Source organism: Colletotrichum destructivum, chromosome 4, assembly GCF_034447905.1.
Source record: "Colletotrichum destructivum chromosome 4, complete sequence".
NCBI lineage: Eukaryota > Fungi > Ascomycota > Sordariomycetes > Glomerellales > Glomerellaceae > Colletotrichum > Colletotrichum destructivum.
The window spans coordinates 2,545,521-2,561,355 of NC_085899.1; the positions used below are offsets into that span (position 1 = coordinate 2,545,521).

General features: G+C 54.1%; 6 protein-coding genes across 6 annotated transcripts; 3 read left to right on the forward strand and 3 right to left on the reverse strand.

Moving 5' to 3' along the window:
* Positions 1–714: 714 nt before the first annotated feature.
* On the forward strand, positions 715–2,672 carry CDEST_06667 (Putative PDK/BCKDK protein kinase). Its single transcript, XM_062922826.1, has 4 exons — positions 715–1,140; positions 1,318–1,466; positions 1,543–2,528; positions 2,600–2,672. Exons 1-4 carry the CDS (start codon positions 1,026–1,028, stop codon positions 2,661–2,663), a joined length of 1,314 nt encoding a protein of 437 aa, XP_062778877.1. The 5' UTR covers positions 715–1,025; the 3' UTR covers positions 2,664–2,672.
* Position 2,673: 1 nt separating this feature from the next.
* On the forward strand, positions 2,674–3,360 carry CDEST_06668 (uncharacterized protein). Its single transcript, XM_062922827.1, has one exon. It carries the CDS (start codon positions 2,676–2,678, stop codon positions 2,844–2,846), a length of 171 nt encoding a protein of 56 aa, XP_062778878.1. The 5' UTR covers positions 2,674–2,675; the 3' UTR covers positions 2,847–3,360.
* A 376-nt stretch (positions 3,361–3,736) lies between these two features.
* CDEST_06669 (Putative Stc1 domain-containing protein) lies at positions 3,737–5,053 on the reverse strand (the record flags this gene model as incomplete). The annotated part of the gene is made up of 5 exons (XM_062922828.1): positions 3,737–4,375; positions 4,426–4,584; positions 4,644–4,878; positions 4,934–4,969; positions 5,025–5,053. The coding sequence occupies 5 exons, from the start codon at positions 5,051–5,053 to the stop codon at positions 3,737–3,739; spliced, it is 1,098 nt and encodes a 365-aa protein (XP_062778879.1).
* Positions 5,054–6,105: 1,052 nt separating this feature from the next.
* Positions 6,106–6,504, reverse strand: CDEST_06670 (uncharacterized protein; the record flags this gene model as incomplete). Its single annotated transcript, XM_062922829.1, has 1 exon — positions 6,106–6,504. One exon carries the CDS (start codon positions 6,502–6,504, stop codon positions 6,106–6,108), a length of 399 nt encoding a protein of 132 aa, XP_062778880.1.
* Positions 6,505–11,243: 4,739 nt separating this feature from the next.
* CDEST_06671 (uncharacterized protein) lies at positions 11,244–12,478 on the reverse strand. Its single transcript, XM_062922830.1, has one exon. It carries the CDS (start codon positions 12,436–12,438, stop codon positions 11,773–11,775), a length of 666 nt encoding a protein of 221 aa, XP_062778881.1. The 5' UTR covers positions 12,439–12,478; the 3' UTR covers positions 11,244–11,772.
* A 374-nt stretch (positions 12,479–12,852) lies between these two features.
* CDEST_06672 (uncharacterized protein) lies at positions 12,853–13,300 on the forward strand. Its single transcript, XM_062922831.1, has one exon. The coding sequence runs from the start codon at positions 13,051–13,053 to the stop codon at positions 13,255–13,257; it is 207 nt and encodes a 68-aa protein (XP_062778882.1). The 5' UTR covers positions 12,853–13,050; the 3' UTR covers positions 13,258–13,300.
* Positions 13,301–15,835: the final 2,535 nt, after the last annotated feature.

Sequence of the window (15,835 nt, forward strand, 5' to 3'; positions counted from 1 at the left end):
GGCCGGAGAAATGATAGTGAGTGAGGTACCCCGCTGACAGTCGGTCCCGTTCCTTTCCGCCGTCCGTCACACCGTCACATGCCGGCACACCGTACGATGCACAGTGGTAGACTATTCTTACTTTCCACTGCGTCTGCTGGATGGCTTGACCCAAATGCTTGCGTTCTCTTATAACCCGTCACAAGCAAGTAGAAGAAAATAGAGGAAAGCGTCCTTTTCTCAACTCCGCCGCAGCTGACATGTATACCATCTCCGCCAGTCAATTCAGTCGAATCATCAGTAGCAGCCAAGCACCTCACTGAACGTTTCATCCGTTGATCCTTGTGCGTGAAACCTCAAGTGCATCTGTTGAATACATCAGAAACCCGACCGCCTAGTCAATAAATCCCAGATCAATAAGAAGCTGTGACATGATTGATGGTCGGCATTCGCACCTCGGGATAAACAATTGCGAGCCGTACTTCAACCACGGCCGCTGCCGACGGGAACCTGGTTGTAGGCGCACCTCTCTGTACTGCACTCGGCTATGTGAGTCCCCTCGAGGGTACCTGTCGTGCTATCATCGAACGATGCGGGCCTATGACGCCGGGTCGGGCAAGGTACCAGCGTACCATTGCCGGGCAGGAACTCTCCCCCCACTGAGGAGCCTGGCCCGGCCTTGTTCCTGTCGTCCCCGGCAAACCCAAGCCGATCTTGAGACCATAGCATTTCCATCTCCATTATCTCCATTGCCAGAAATAAACCTACACGAAACACCTCTCTCCGCCCCAACGACCGCGCGCGACCTCTGCCCTGCCTCCTATTGACCATGCAGCAGTAGATCTGGCTCCTGATCTTGATCCTCATCTCGCAATCCCACCACCTCGCCTCTCCCTACTCTGTTCCGCCCGCTTGTGTCCTGTCTCATGTTGCCCTGCGTCATACAGCCTCGGTAAAGGCCGTCCCCAACTCGGTCACGCGGGGTTGATTCCATTTCGATTCGCATCCCTCACCAGCAGCAGAACTTCGCTTCCCAGTCACCCGACATGTCGTGGAAGAAGACGGACAGGTTGATGGACACCATCAGGCATTACGCCAGTTTCCCGGCAACTGGCGTGAGCTTGAGGCAAATGGTACAGTTTGGAGAGAGGCCTTCTGTCGGTTCGTCCACCCTCACCCTCCTCTGTTTTCCCTCTCCCAACCAGCGCCCCCTCCCTCGGCGGCCCTCTTGCTCTCCCGCTCGCCTCTTTGTTTAACTTTGTGAGGCGCCAATTGGCACCGCTCTATCTTCCGAACTTCCAGGTCCTAGACGCTGACTCTTTCGTGTCTTTGTTCCAGGAACCCTCTTCCGTGCCTCACAATTCCTCGCCGAGGAGTTGCCAATTCGCCTGGCCCATCGTGTACAAGAACTCGACGAGCTTCCCGACGGCCTTAACGACATGCCCTCCGTGAAGCGTGTGCAGGATTGGTACGCACAGTCGTTCGAGGTACGTCGAGCCGTTGCTGTCGCATTGCATAATGCATGACGGACATGACTCACTGACCTTTTGCCCGTTCGTGCAGGAACTCACACAACTCCCGCGACCTGATCTGGACAGAGCCACCAAGGAAAGGCTGATGAAGCCGACTAAGTCATACGGTAAAGGCTCTATGCTCTCCGAGGCGACGCGGAACCCAAGTATCGAAGAAGGCCAATATGCGTCCCTCCCCCAGTCCAATGGAAACGGCTGGAGTAAACAGAAGAACATTGCCGCGCGGAGATATTTCGCCATGGTCGACGACACGGGCGATTGGCCGGCCGAGCTCCGACTCTACAACGAACGCTTCGCAAAGGCCCTGCACGGCATCAAAAGGCGCCACGACGGAGTCGTAACCACCATGGCGCAGGGTATCTTGGAGTACAAGCGCAAGAGGCAGCGCATGCAGATCGACAACAACATCCAGTCATTCCTCGATCGCTTTTATATGTCGCGCATAGGAATCCGCATGCTCATTGGACAGCACATCGCCCTGACCGACCAAAGCCACCACCGCGACCCGTCCTATGTCGGTATCATTTGCACCAAGACCAATGTCCAGGACCTCGCCCAGGAGGCCATCGAGAACGCTCGCTTCGTCTGCGAGGATCACTACGGGCTTTTCGAGGCACCAAAGATCCAGCTCGTTTGCAACCCCAACATCAACTTCATGTATGTTCCCGGACATCTGTCGCACATGCTGTTTGAGACCCTCAAGAACTCCCTTCGCGCCGTCGTCGAAACGCACGGCCAGGACAAGCAGGAGTTCCCTGTGACCAAAGTCATTGTCGCCGAAGGCAAGGAGGATATTACCATCAAAATCTCAGACGAGGGTGGCGGCATCCCCAGAAGCTCGATCCCCCTTGTCTGGACTTACATGTACACCACCGTGGACCGGACACCAAACCTGGACCCGGACTTCGATAAGAGCGATTTCAAAGCTCCAATGGCCGGTTTCGGATACGGCCTGCCCATTTCGCGGCTGTATGCGCGATACTTTGGCGGCGACTTGAAGCTGATCAGCATGGAAGGGTGAGTTTCGCGCCTGGTCACAGGGCCATTCCGGTTGATTCACAGACGCAGACGCTGACTTTGATATGTAGATATGGAACGGATGTGTACCTGCATCTCAACCGTCTGTCCAGCTCATCGGAACCCCTGCAATAGGGACCAGCAGTCATGAGGGATAGGGACGCTCGAGGATTGACGCTAGGATTAAGGTATACGCTGCACAAGAGGCTTAAGGATCGCGAGATCACAGAGCGTCGGCAGGTGGGAGACGCTCAGGAGATGATGAACAGGGGCAACGACCCCAACCCAGGATATTACAAGCGCGACAGCGACCTGTAAATGGCCTTATCTTGGAGAAAGAAACTATCATCGATCGATGTTTCGAAAGCGTGGCTACTGAGACTGTGCCCCCTCCCCCCTTAAGAAGAAAAGGCTGAGCTCGTTTCCGGGACTAGTTTATCTTGTTCCTCAAGGTACCACTTCTCCCCGTTCTTGATCTCATGCAGTCAGTCGGAGAGTTGACGGTAGGGTGGGGGGAACGGTCGAGGTCGATCAAGATACAGTCGAGTCATTGCAAGCCAGCATGACGCCGGATCTTTTTTTCTCTCTCTCTCTTTTATTTTTTTATAATGAGCATCTGGGGGGCAGTTGCTACTCGAGAAACACACGTGCGCACGAGTTGTTTTAGGTATGGTTTGGAGGGCATTTTGAAAAAAGAATTGCTCCGGTCGGGTGGTTGGGGATCTCGGGATTACGTTTTGGGCAAGCCGCATCGACATCGAAATTAGATAGCGGTGGCGTCTTTGGTTGTTTATGCCGCATATTTCTCTCGTTAACTTGTCGAATACATCACTGCATACGAACTTGGCGTTTCTCGCTTTCGTGATATGATTCGTTCTGTCTCTGTATGCAATGGCTAACTTTAGAGCCAAGCCGATTCCATCCTACTTCAACCCCCCCCCCGGGTTCAGATCGAGACCCTTCCAGATTCATTTGAGAGAGTACAAGGAGTATATCACCCCTAATACACATCATCCGACCCTTGGTCAGGGCTCATACTAGACGTGGGCGAGTCGATGGCCGAGCGAGCAGGAGTGATGATGGAAACAAATCGAAGAATCCCTGCACAGGCTTCGTAAATTTCCGTTAGTGGCAGGTGTGTTCTCAGCGTGAGACACCAGCGACTCTACCAAGACCGTTAAACGAACTCATCGGTGCAAGCAAAGGCTCTACTCGTCATCGTCACTGTCGTCGCTGTAGTCGCCGTAAGGAACAATGGCCTGTCTCTGCGGCATGTTGCGCTGCAGCTCGCGATGCTCCTTTTCGGAAAGCTGCTTTCTGTCGGCCTGTCGATTCTGGACTCGGGTCAGCAATCTGTGTCTGTTCAGAGGTCTGATATCATGCCAGCTCACTCCAGCCCAAGTTCCGCCGCCAGTGGTAGGATTTTTGGCGATGGCGGTCTTCTGGGAACGAATGTCTGTGGCATTCGGGGACCGACTGTTTGAAGCTTCGGCTATGCTGTTCATCATTGACGACTGTTTGGACTGGATCGTGGGGGTCTTGCACAGCTCATGCTTTTGGCCAGTGGAATCCCATGCATTGTAGTTGATTCGGCCTCCTGTTTGGTCACGAGCAAGGCCACTTTGGGTGAACCACCACTCGGTGGCTCCCATGCTCTCAGTCATTGCTTGGCTCGAGACGGACTCCGTCGTTTGCGGAGTGGAAATGCTTTCCGTGTCGAGACGTGGGGCGAAGAGGCCCCTTCTGGCATGGCCGATATGCAGACCAGCCATTCCAAGAGAAGGGAGACCCGTCTCGTCGTTGTCCAATGCAGTGAGTCCATCGGTTCCTGTGATGGGGGCGAGAGGCTGTTTGGAGATCAGCGGGTTAGTCTCAGTTAATGGTTTGTGTTCCTTACTCGGTTGTCATGAAATTCAACGATGTCAGAAGGCTCCGCAGGCATGCGGGCCTCGAAACCCCCCATCTGCTCTATGGGGTCCAGGTCGGTATGTGGCCCGGCCCAGGGGGCGTAGCCAGGCTCCTGAGTGTTTATCCAATGCTGGCACGCTTTGCAGATCTAGTCCAGGCATATATGAGAAACGATTGATCGCGTGCGGAATCGGGCTGTATACTTACATTCACACCGTTGGTCCTGTTATTCTTGGAGAACTGGTCAAGAACTAGGATCTGGCTGCAAGGGCCCTCGCATTGTAACTCTTTGACAGGCTCTCCCGAGTGAAACCGGCAATTCATGCCCGTATTCGCGGCGTCGATACGGACACGGCGGCCCAGCTTATCCAGGACGAGCTTCTGCTGCTTGTTGGAAAAGCTCGAAAAGGGCTTCCACTCGCCGCCGGTCTTGCAGCGGAACCTGCTTTGTCAGTACGGGCGTGCCGCCTTTCTAGTTATGGCGCTGTTGAACTTACTTCTCTGGCAGCTTCTGGCCAAGATTTTGAGGACTGCTGACATTGATCAGTAACCGTACACGGGACGGGAGGGTAGTGTATCAAGCATTACCCGTTCGGTCGAGAAGCGATAGCCGACATGCTTGCGACTTGCGTAGATGGCGTGGGTTGTTGTGGTTGCAACAGTCACCAGGTATTCCGTCGTTCCAGAAGTTCCCCAGGTATCTGGAAGAACCTGAGTAGCTTTGAAGGTAGTATGTGAGAACGATGGGGGGAATGGAGAGATAAGAAGAGAAAATGCTTGTGGGTAGAGAAAAGAGAAGACCAGCCCTGGTGTGAGCCGAAAGGGCGAGGTAGCTGAGGCGAGGTTTAAAGGAAAGAAGGAAGGAATGCTGGCGAAGAAGGTAGCTCGGAGGGAGATAGACGGTCAAAAAGACGAAGAGAAATGTCAAATCGTAGCTTGAAAGATCACAGACCCAGATGGAGAAACAGGGTGCTTTTTGTGTGAAGCGGAAAGAGCTTGCTCGACGTGTGAGAAGTACATACAACTGTCGATGATTGGCGATGTTTGATGGCAGAATTGTCTACCGCTGACTATAACCCAAAGCTGTTGTTGGAGGAGCTTCCTTGTTCGAATGGATTGCTTGCGAAAGGGGAAAAGGAAAAGAGTTCGGCTGAGAATCTAGTCAGTTAGAAGTACACGGCGAGAGGAAGGAACCAGTGCCCTCACGCGTTCTTGCCCTCTCTTCTGTTGCTCTTGCGTCAGAACAGAAGGAGCCACCAGTACTGCTGGTGGGTTGCTTCCTGCCTCGAGAAGACAACAGAATGGAAGGAGTGACTGAGGATTTCGTCATTTCCATCGTTATTCCTGGCAACCTTGCTTTCTGTAGCGTCTCTGTCATCTCTATCGATGACGGTTCTCGTGGTCCATTTACGTCTGTTTATTACTCTGAATATTGGTCTACCAAAAGAAAACAAGTAGATATGTGGGATGCAGTAAAGTATCGCTCTGAAATAAGAACGGTTACATCTGTCGACCAAAGCCAGCGTCGCGATGCCTTTACAGGGTGGACAACAAACCATATTGGTGAATATCTGCCTTCTTCCGTAGACGGCTATTACCCTGGTTATACAAGACAGCGGTCTTCGAAAATAAAATTTAAAAAGAACGAGAGGCCGGCGTCGGATAGATGCTACTGTGTCCGGCCGCCACCCGGCCGCTTGAAGAGATGTAGTCGGCTGCCGTCCGGAGCCAACTCCACCACACGTGGCGTGCCGCCGCTGCGTGCCCAACCGCATCCATAAGAGCTTACATACACCAGCTCAAACACAACAGATTGCTTGTGCGCACGCTGGGATGGCTCTGGATAAACACCACGTTGTCCAGTCGACGCGCAGTGGATGCTGTCATCTGCTTCTGGAGTGTCCACCGCGCCATCGGCGTCTTGTCCAGCATGGGTTTCGTCGCCGGCGCCCCGAAGAAATCCCACAGCTTCCAGAAGCGGAATCGAATCCCCACGACCAGCAGGGGCACTAGGTTTCGCAGGGCAACGGGGAGGGGAACTGCAGCCTGCAGCTCGTGTCTTCAACATTAAGGCGAGCCGAGGCGAGGTTCTTCACGAGGCCTCAATCTCCTGCACATAGCCAATAAGGCTGCTGAAACTGCAGCAAGAGAGATCGTCCGAACCACTGGGTACTTTGTGTTGATATCGTTGCCACGGCATTCACGTCGCCGTTTCTGCTCAACCTCATGTCACGGTCTTCCGGACTAGGAAAACAACCACCAGGCCGGCCACCACGCGCGGCGGCTCCGGATCGACGGTTCCAGCTTCGTGGGACAAGATGAACCGCAAGACCAGGCGAGCGGCCGGGCTCCCCCTTCCCCCATGTCGCACCAGCATCCTTCAATGTCTGGGCTAGGGGTGTTCCAGAACCCATCAGCAGTACGCTCAAGAGGGTGCGTGTAAGAGGGAGGAAAATTTCCGTTGCCTGGGGCCTCGCAAAGAGAAAGAGGGGTCTTTGGCAGTATCGCAGCATGCAAAAACGGGATGCAGTCAGCAGGAAGCGTGTCAGAACTCTAGTCCACATATGTGCATCGGCAGCACGACATCGTGATCTCCGCCCCCCGAGTCAAGCCAAGGATTCATAGCGGCGTGGGCTCGCCGCTGGGAGATGTCGATATCCACCGCTCACGAGATCACATTCTGATCAGTCACACTTCCCAAAGCCCCTCCGAGATTGCTTGATGATTTGTTAGTTTTTTCTCGTGTCGAGAGGAAAGGCTGACGAGACGGGGGTTGCCGTCTTTCAAAGAAAAGATCAACATGCTCGCCTTTTCGTATCATTGAGCCTCAGTCTCACTGGTGCCACTTCAATATTGATATTGTACATTCTGGGATAGAGAGTCCGGAAGGATCATCCAACCATGAGAAAGAGACTGGAGACGACATGGGCTCTCTCACCTCTCACTCTGGGCTACACCGGCTCCCGAGGCAGCCAAGAGCTTCTGGAAAACCGTCTGCTGCGGGCCAGAAAATGCAAGTTCAAGGTTTTGTGCCGCTCTGCGAGACAACCCGCACGTCCCCCGTAATAGGGGGTGGAATCTGGAAACACGGCGGCATCAAAAGCCAGGACAGCAGTTATCCACGACCACGAGGGGGCCCTGACGGATCCGTGTTCGAAAACCCCCTGCAACGGCGATATTCGAGATTAACAGCCCCCAAATAATGAGAGTGGGAAACACGCCTAGCCTCATCTTGCATCACGGCGGAGTAAAGCCCCGAGCGGTCCAAAAGGGAAGGGGAAACCACAGTACGGATAAAGTGCATCATATCTGGCTCCATGCTCAATGTTCGCTATGAGATTACCGCCACGCACTGTTGTTCGGGTAGGCTGCCAATTCAGCCAGCTGGACATGGACGTCGGTCCTCTTGGCGATACAACTCCCAAACGAATCGTACCCTGGATCCAATATTGAGGGGACCGGAAACCCGGCCAAACCTTAGCAGATTCATGCCGGTCAGCAAGCAGCTGCTGCCTCGATTGTGGCTGCGGCTTTCCATGGATAATTCGCCAGCATGGTCATTGCCCATTTCGCGGAGTTTAGTGGAAAAGCCACAAGCCTGTCTGTAAAACAATAGGGAAGAAAACCAAGGGACCGGCGGACGGCGCGGCTTTTCGCCTGGTCTATGCCTCCAAGGGTCCGACCCTGAGAAGGGGTACGACTGTGTCCAGACAGGACCCCTATCAAGCTTTCCAGCCATTATTCCCAGCGCTGTGGCACCAAAAAACTTGCCCGTATGAGCGTTAGGCATAGCAGTGTTGTATCTGTACTGTACTGTAGCGAACAAATATGTATCGTCACCAACACCCTAGTGCAGAGAAGAACGGGAAACCCCCATCGAGCGAAAGCGACGACCTGCAGTAGCCCTTCTACCTAACGGTTTATTGGACTTGGCTTGGGTGCATCTAGCGCAGGGAAAGGGGATCGCCCTTCCGTCCGTCCGTCGTGAAGAACGCCTCCGTGGAGCATACGATGGGGGCGCCATGGTGGAGTGACGAAGTGAGAGATGTTGCGGCGGCGGCGCCAATGGGGCAACTGTCCGGACGCTCATCAATCGTTCCTTGCACTTGCCACGAGATGTGGTCTCCCTCCTGACTCTCTTTCACTCATCTCACGAAAGAAGTGCAGTGACAGTAAGGGGGGGGTGGTGGTGAGAGGAGATTTGACTCCTTTGGTCCTCCAAAACGGATCCTGGCCTGGCTGGCACGGACTCTCTCTCTTTCTCACAGAAACCACGAGACTCCACTCGCTGTCATTCCAAATGGACGCCGCGTCGAACCGCGGATGTGCCGGTTGGGTTATCCACCCTGGGACCATGGTGTTTAGCCAGACCAGACCGGGCCCCCGGTCCTCTCCTTGAGCGTCTGTGTAAAAAGTACCCTCTCACGGGTGACGGAGCGAGTTTTTTTTTCTTTACACCAAGGGCCCCTGGCTTGAAATTGATGGATATGGTTGGGATATGAGTCGCGGCGGGCTGGCGGGAGAGAGCCGTGCGAGGGCTTGACCGGCTTGTAACCTAACCACTTGTGGGAACGCGAGGGGGAAACGCTCCGATCTCTCTTGATACATTCATTAGTTGTCCAAGACGGTGGATCGTTTCACGGACATGACTACCGTCCAGCGCTTTCCTGTGGACAGAGACGGTGGATGCCGCCTTGGGAGGCCTGGGTTTCAAACTTTCAGAAGCATATCATGAGCCTTGGGAGGAGTCGGAATTGGCGGGGAACCCACCAGTTGCATTGTTCGTCGACGGCATGATAGCATATGGAGTTAAACGGGGTTTCTACAGTTATGCAGACCCGTTTCACATATCCTTTGCCCACTAATGGCGTTCCCGGGAGCATTTCAACCACCGGAGCGGATACATCGACTAAACTGAGGACGCCTCTACGCCTGCCACCATCTTCCAAGCAAAAATCGTAGAAATGTGAACCTACAGAGGTTTGTTAGGGATTAACACCCGACCCAAGTCCACCCGAGAGAATAACCTCGGAACTGAACGCAGATGCGATGTGCCTACTGAGCTTGCTCAGTATCCATATCGCTTTCCGGGGAAAATATAGCCCAGTTCGCGTTCAAACCCAAAACTGCTTGTTTTTGCCGTTCTTGCGGGTCTCGCCTAGCCACTCGATATCGTAGGCGCGTGTGATCAAAACGGCGGGCTATATTGGTGAAGGCAGTCTTCTTGGCAGCAGACTCTCGTGCCATGTTGTCCTGACTCGTCGGATGCTTATTGGATGTTGGCTTCAATGTTTCTGAAGATGAAATGATTTGAACAGGAAAGACATAATGGCCAGGTGACGAAATAGCTCTCGATAAGACCATGGAGCACGATCTCCTCGGCCGCTCAGCGAGGGACGCGGTAACCACGAGGGAGGCTCGAGGATAGAAAATACTGTCTGGGAAGACCGTCCGCGATGTTCGAGAAGCCTAGCTGCTTCTGCTTCACAGACTTGGATTCAAGTACGCAGATCACATCAGTCTCAAGAGGGTGTGGTGTGATGGCGCCGAGAGATCAAGTCAGAGATGGAACTCCTTTGAGATTACGGAACCATACACCGTGCTCAGAGACACAATAACAGAGACCCTCAGTTCTCTTAAAGCGCTTCTGGGTAGACTTCTAAGTGTTGAATACGCCATTCTCCTTGACGCGCGATTTGCCACCCTCCCTAAGCTCGTTGGCGAACGTAGAAGCATCGACTCATACAGTCGGTACGGGCGTTGCGGTGTGCTTGTGGCCCATGGATCAGAGGGGCTCATCGGCGTTGATAGGAAATTGCTGATATGAAGCAAACATACGCCACACGGGCTAGTGACGTACAATAGCTAGGTTGAGTTTCTTGGTCGTTCTTAACTTAGCCTGGATAACAGCGATGAAACTTATACCTGATTTGTCTAGTGATAAGTAGAGTACTCCTCATAGACCCAGCGATACAGGGAGATCGCCATAATCGACTTGTACAACGAACCTTCGTGTTGAAAATATAATAAAAACACCTGACAACCGTTGCATAAGCTGTGGTTGTCGGCGTTAGCTAACCTTCACATAGCATCGGATGTGTTTGGGGGGGTTGTTTCCCTCCTTCAGCACGTACAAGAGATATGCAAAAGACGTTTCGGGGACACGGGCGGCTCCGTCGAGTGCGGTGGGTGTAGCACGGATGAGGCACCGTAGCAGGCTTCCGGTGCTCCGGTGAACCCGCATTTGTGGAAACATCATTGATCCTCTTTGTTACTTACAGGCGCCGATTTGGCCGATGCATTCCGGAAAGCCGGGCAGCGATGCGACTAACAGATAAGGGCAAGTCCAATGACGACGGACACGTGGTGCAAGCGTACTAGGCCGGAAGAGATAAAGCAGAGAGCCAACTTCGAAAGGATTTTGGGGTCCAGCCCGTCTGGCTGCGTACCGATGTAATTTGGAGATGCTAGGCCACGCGGTCGAATCACAGTAGTGTAAGTGGCCGAAGGAGCATATGAAGACTGGATATGGGGGGGGGGGGGGGGGGGGGGTGCTGCCAATTCCTCGTGACATATGTTTCCCAACCGCAGATAGTAGCCTGCAGAATCTGACTACATCCTCTAGTCATAGTACACCACTTCAAAGAGCCAAACAAGATGATATCTCCCATGCACATGCGGGCAAGTGATTTTGAGAGGGTCATGGAGGTGTGATGTGTGCATGCAACGCTTAGATCTGTCTCAATCCAGAAATGCATATAGACAGTTCTTACGGATGTAGGAATACAGCGGCTAGAGGATATACATAGCTGTGCATTCAGAATTATGCATATAGTGGGTCCACGCCACGACTAAAGGTCTACCTGATCGACTAGGGGTGGACTACCTATTAACGGCACAGTTCTAGTGGCTCGCAAATTGCCCCGGCGGCGTGGTGCCCAACGTCCCTTATGGCTTGTCGATCACCGACTCTCCTCATCAAAGTCCCCTTCCAAGGATGTCGGACCCTCTTTGGTTGCTAATCAAAGGGAAGGCCCGTGGATGGAAGAGGAGGAGGGGTAGGGGAACGGTGACGGGAAAGGATACTCGGTGGCGGGGGTTTGACGAACATCATTTCCTAGGCATAGAGGCCAAAGAACGGGGTATCGACACCGAGGGCTCAGTGGTTGCCATGTGCTCAGTTGGTGTGTACGTCTTATTTGCTTAGCTTCATCGCCGCCGCAGTCCGCCTCCATGCACCGAGCCTGCTGCTTTGGTCGTATGTTGTCTGGCACCTGGCACGGTGGCGTTCGTATGGCAGACGTAGAGACGCAGCAGGATACTGTCTGATAGCCTGTTAGCCCCGTTCCAGCAGGAATCTCGCAGACAATGGCGGAGGGGAAGAAGAGAGACGCGGGTGGGGACCGATTGGAGGATCGTCGACATGTGTGATGTTCCAGACGTCTTCCATATGATGGGCCCAGGCGAAATATCGAGCATTCCTTCGGCAAGTTGCGACGGATTGCAGTGGTGTATCGTTCGGCTTGGTGCGCTCCACCGATTGTCTCGTTGCGACGAGCTGGTTTGGAACAGGCGGGAGGAGGACCCTTTTCGTCCCATGAGCTCCGTTGGTTGGCGTGGTCACCGGTAAGCCTTCCCAAAAGATCAGCCACCTCCAGGGAGCCGAAAACCTGGCATGCGTTCGCAGGCGAGCCCGAGAGAGGAGAGGGGTTAGCATCAAGTGAGAGAGGGGAGAGGCTCCATCACCAGTTCCGGCTCCCGGTGTTCGGGACGAGCTTGATTCGAGGGCTTCGAGCCACACTGTCCACATCGTGACTGGCCGAACTGGGCCGCCTCTGCTTGGCAACCACTTGTTGCTTCGGGCCAGTCGAGTTGCGCATTTGGCCCGCGTCAAGTGAATCTTGTTTCGGCTCAGATCCCTAGTATTTGGGAGAGGGAAAAAAACGCAAAAGCAAAAGCGAGTCGTCCCAAGTCGACGGTCCTTGCGTCCCGGTAGCTTCATTCAGGGATCAACAGCTGAACCGAGAGCTCGCAGAAGGGGTAACATCGACATCGCGGTAGTGGCGGTAGTAGCGGCGGTGGCTGCCCAAAAAATGTCGTATTGTGGAAGAGTATCCGTACGGGTACCTTATTCCTCTGCCATGAGCAACCACATTGGAAGTACTCGCACTGCGTCACTGGCTAGCTCATAGGTAGGTAGAAAGCGACGGAGCAAGCTCCTGAGGTCTCCTTCGGCAGGTACGAATACATCACTGATGTAGCTCCCTGCCGTTCCTGGGCTAGAGCGGGCAGAAGCGCGCCCTTGCATGCTCCCCCTTTTGTGCCTGGCCAATCCCACCATGTCATCATCCATCATCCAGTCTGTGTATCCTTTGCCCTCTCGAACCGATTTTCCCGCAAGCTTCCCGTGGTGTTTCATCATTTCTCCTGGGTCACCAAATGTCAACACCAGGTTGCTGGGAACGATGGCTCTCATCGGTTAGCAAGTGCCAGGTGGGCTGCCTCCACGTTTTTCCATCTCTTGCGCCCCTGTTCCTATTTTTTCCTTCTTCTTGTTCTTGTTCCTGACTTGTGCTTGCGGCCCACACTGACGCGCTTCTTTGGCCACACAATCATGTCCGCACCGATAATCCCAACCTCCCTGCCGCGGCTTAAAGAAAGGAAGATCAATGACTTCAGTTTCGGGCTGATGTCACCGCGTCTCCGGACATCGGATATCGACAGCTCGCTTAAGAATTGCTGGTATTCACAGGATGACACATCACCTGGTGGATTCGCGCTCACGCGAAATACAGACCCAGATTTGCGCGCTGGTCCCTAAGACGGCGTCACTCATACAGATACCCCATCCCCAACTTCACCTTGGACGAATCAAGACGAGTTTTCAGGCAGGAAAGGCTGCTCCTCAGGGCCGTTCCGCAGGTCTCGAGCCAATATAGCACTGGTGGCAGGCAACGTGAGCCGGCGATTTGCAACTCGCAAATGGACACACGGCACCGGGCGGATACCAATAAAGTATGTACTCCGCATTGGGGGGCTTCGTTGAGCCTTAAGCCTTGAGGATGTTTGATTTTTCTTCTCGTTGTGAACTAAAAGAGTGTGGGCAAGTTAAATGAGTAGACTACGCCGGCCAATGCTGAGGTTGGATCCGGCACCTAGGGCTCGATGGCGGGACATGAAACGACGAGAAACGTCTGCACAATCAGCAGTCTGCAGGGAGCGTTATTGCGTCCCCCTCTTTCCACAGGACGACATTCGCGGATGCCATGAGACGTACCCATGCTTTCATCTACGTTCGATCCATCACCACTACCGCGGTAGCTGTCACACTCACATTCCCCTCTCCCCACCATTCGGGTGCTTCCTCTCGCCTTTGGTGCCCCTGGCACTTGGCATCCAATCATACTGACGGCGATGATGCAGCAACTTCAACAGGGCGTCCCACCAATGCACAACGGACCAGGTACCGGATACCTCCTTCAGGGCGACAGAGGAGAGATGTGTTCCGGTACCTGAACGTCGCAGCGAGAAGGCCTGGCTGACGGCGTGCTCGCACACACGGGCCCGATATAAACGGCCCTAGTAGGCATTTGCTGGTCGTACTGCAGTACTTGGGGGCTTGTGCGAGCACCAGTACGATCCATCGGTCGCGCTACGTATGCACAAAAGCAGTCAGGAAGAGTCAAGATGGGCAAAGACGAGGTGGTACACCGTACCAGTCGAACTTAAGGCCTGAAGCCTAACGCTGCTAGTCAGTCAATCTTGGGCAGCCTTAACCTTTGGGGGACGGGCCCTGAAGTGGCGCTTCCCGGCCCCCCGGCCGATCTACTGGCTGGCGTGGGCAATCTCTGCTTCCCTTTTGTGTACTCGTCCTTCCAGCCAGTGCCGCTTGTCGGACGCTATTTGGGTCGCTGGCAGTCTGGATAGCAACAAGCTCTTGAGCGCCAACCTGAAGAGGAACGGTGACTCTCCATGTTGGGGGGCGTTGGTGGCACAGCTTGTTTGGCTAGAGTTGGGAGCTTGTATCAGGAGCTCTTTACCGACCGAATTCTCCAGGCAAGGAGCTCCAGCTCGCGCTGCTTCGCGGTACCGCGGTTCGATCGTGTGGTCAAAACCCGAGAGAGACAGTGATAGTGTTCAAACGACGGACGGCACGAGCAAGTACGTACCTACCAAGAGCATAGACTTGTAGAAGGTATTTGGGTACCTCGTGAGGTCCGCAACTTTAGATACGTACCGTTCATTGCCCGGTCCAAATGGACAGACATGAAGCCGCATCCACTTTCCACCTTCCCCGAAGCTTCACGACCCTCTTTTTTTAATCTTTCTCTGATTCTCGTGATCTATGGCAATGCTTCAGTTCATCAATGACCAGAAACGCCGTCTTATGTTCGGTTTCAAGGCTCGAAATGACAGTTACCTGTATGGATACGCTGGAGGACACACAAAGGCACCCAATAATTCTTTGCTCCGAGGTGGATAACACTACCTTCAACCACTGGAAACGAAACCCGGGCTCTTGCTGACTATGCCCCTCTTCCCCCATCGCCGACCCTTTCCCCCCAGCCTACATTACCGCGGGACACTAGCAGTGGTGGTGAGCAGCAAGTTCGCGGCACCTGGCCAGGTTCCCCTTTTCTCCTGCTACTATGCCGTGCGAAGAGTGGAAACGAGCCTTCATGCGCCTGAACGGTCGAACAGCGGCCAACCTATCTTTGCCGAATGCTGATTGCCTCATCCCTACCTACCGACGTCGACCGCCCGCAGGAACTTGGCTATTTCCCTTCCTTTTTTCCCCCTTCCCTTTCTTGCCTCCCCATCCCCAGCTTATCCTCTCCAGATCCGGCCCTCGGTGTCTGGAGAGGAGCAGCTGCGAGCCACCCCAAGTCATTTTTTTTTTTGTTGTTGGATGATTCAGCGCATTTATGCCGGGCTGGGCAGGGCTTCTTCTGAGTGTCCCCTGTCACCGTTGTGCTGTCCGCATTGTTTCCCTCTTGGCGCTCCTACTATGAGCGTCGTTGAGTGCCTAGGGTCTCCCTCTCATACCCGTCAGTCAGAGAGTATGCCAGCCGACGCACCAGCATTCGGCACTGGCAGCAGTACGTGTCGTGACATGACAAGATAGAGACAGACACACGGACAAAACAAAATGGATACTCTGGGCACGAGTGAGGGATACGTATAACCAGATGCCAGCCGATTGACTCCTGGAGCGCGTCATCCACCAGACGACGAATTGCCCTGGTCCCCCGTTAGCCCCTCCCTTAGCACACATCCTCGAATAAGGCTGCAGGATTTCCAGGGCGGAGCTCCATATCTGGTCCTGGTTCCCCGTCATGCCCTGCCGGGCGGCGTGGCATTTGTGCATGTGCACACCGTCAGGAACGGTACGCGCGCTT

Coding starts and splice junctions, on each gene's coding strand:
- CDEST_06672 (XM_062922831.1), top strand. CDS start 13,051: ATGTCCGCACCGATAATCCCAACCTCCCTGCCGCGGCTTAAAGAAAGG.
- CDEST_06667 (XM_062922826.1), top strand. CDS start 1,026: ATGTCGTGGAAGAAGACGGACAGGTTGATGGACACCATCAGGCATTAC. Junction 1,141..1,317: donor TGGAGAGAGGCCTTCTGTCG/GTTCGTCCACCC, acceptor TCTTTGTTCCAG/GAACCCTCTTCCGTGCCTCA. Junction 1,467..1,542: donor GGTACGCACAGTCGTTCGAG/GTACGTCGAGCC, acceptor CCGTTCGTGCAG/GAACTCACACAACTCCCGCG.
- CDEST_06668 (XM_062922827.1), top strand. CDS start 2,676: ATGAGGGATAGGGACGCTCGAGGATTGACGCTAGGATTAAGGTATACG.
- CDEST_06671 (XM_062922830.1), bottom strand. CDS start 12,438: ATGAAGCTACCGGGACGCAAGGACCGTCGACTTGGGACGACTCGCTTT.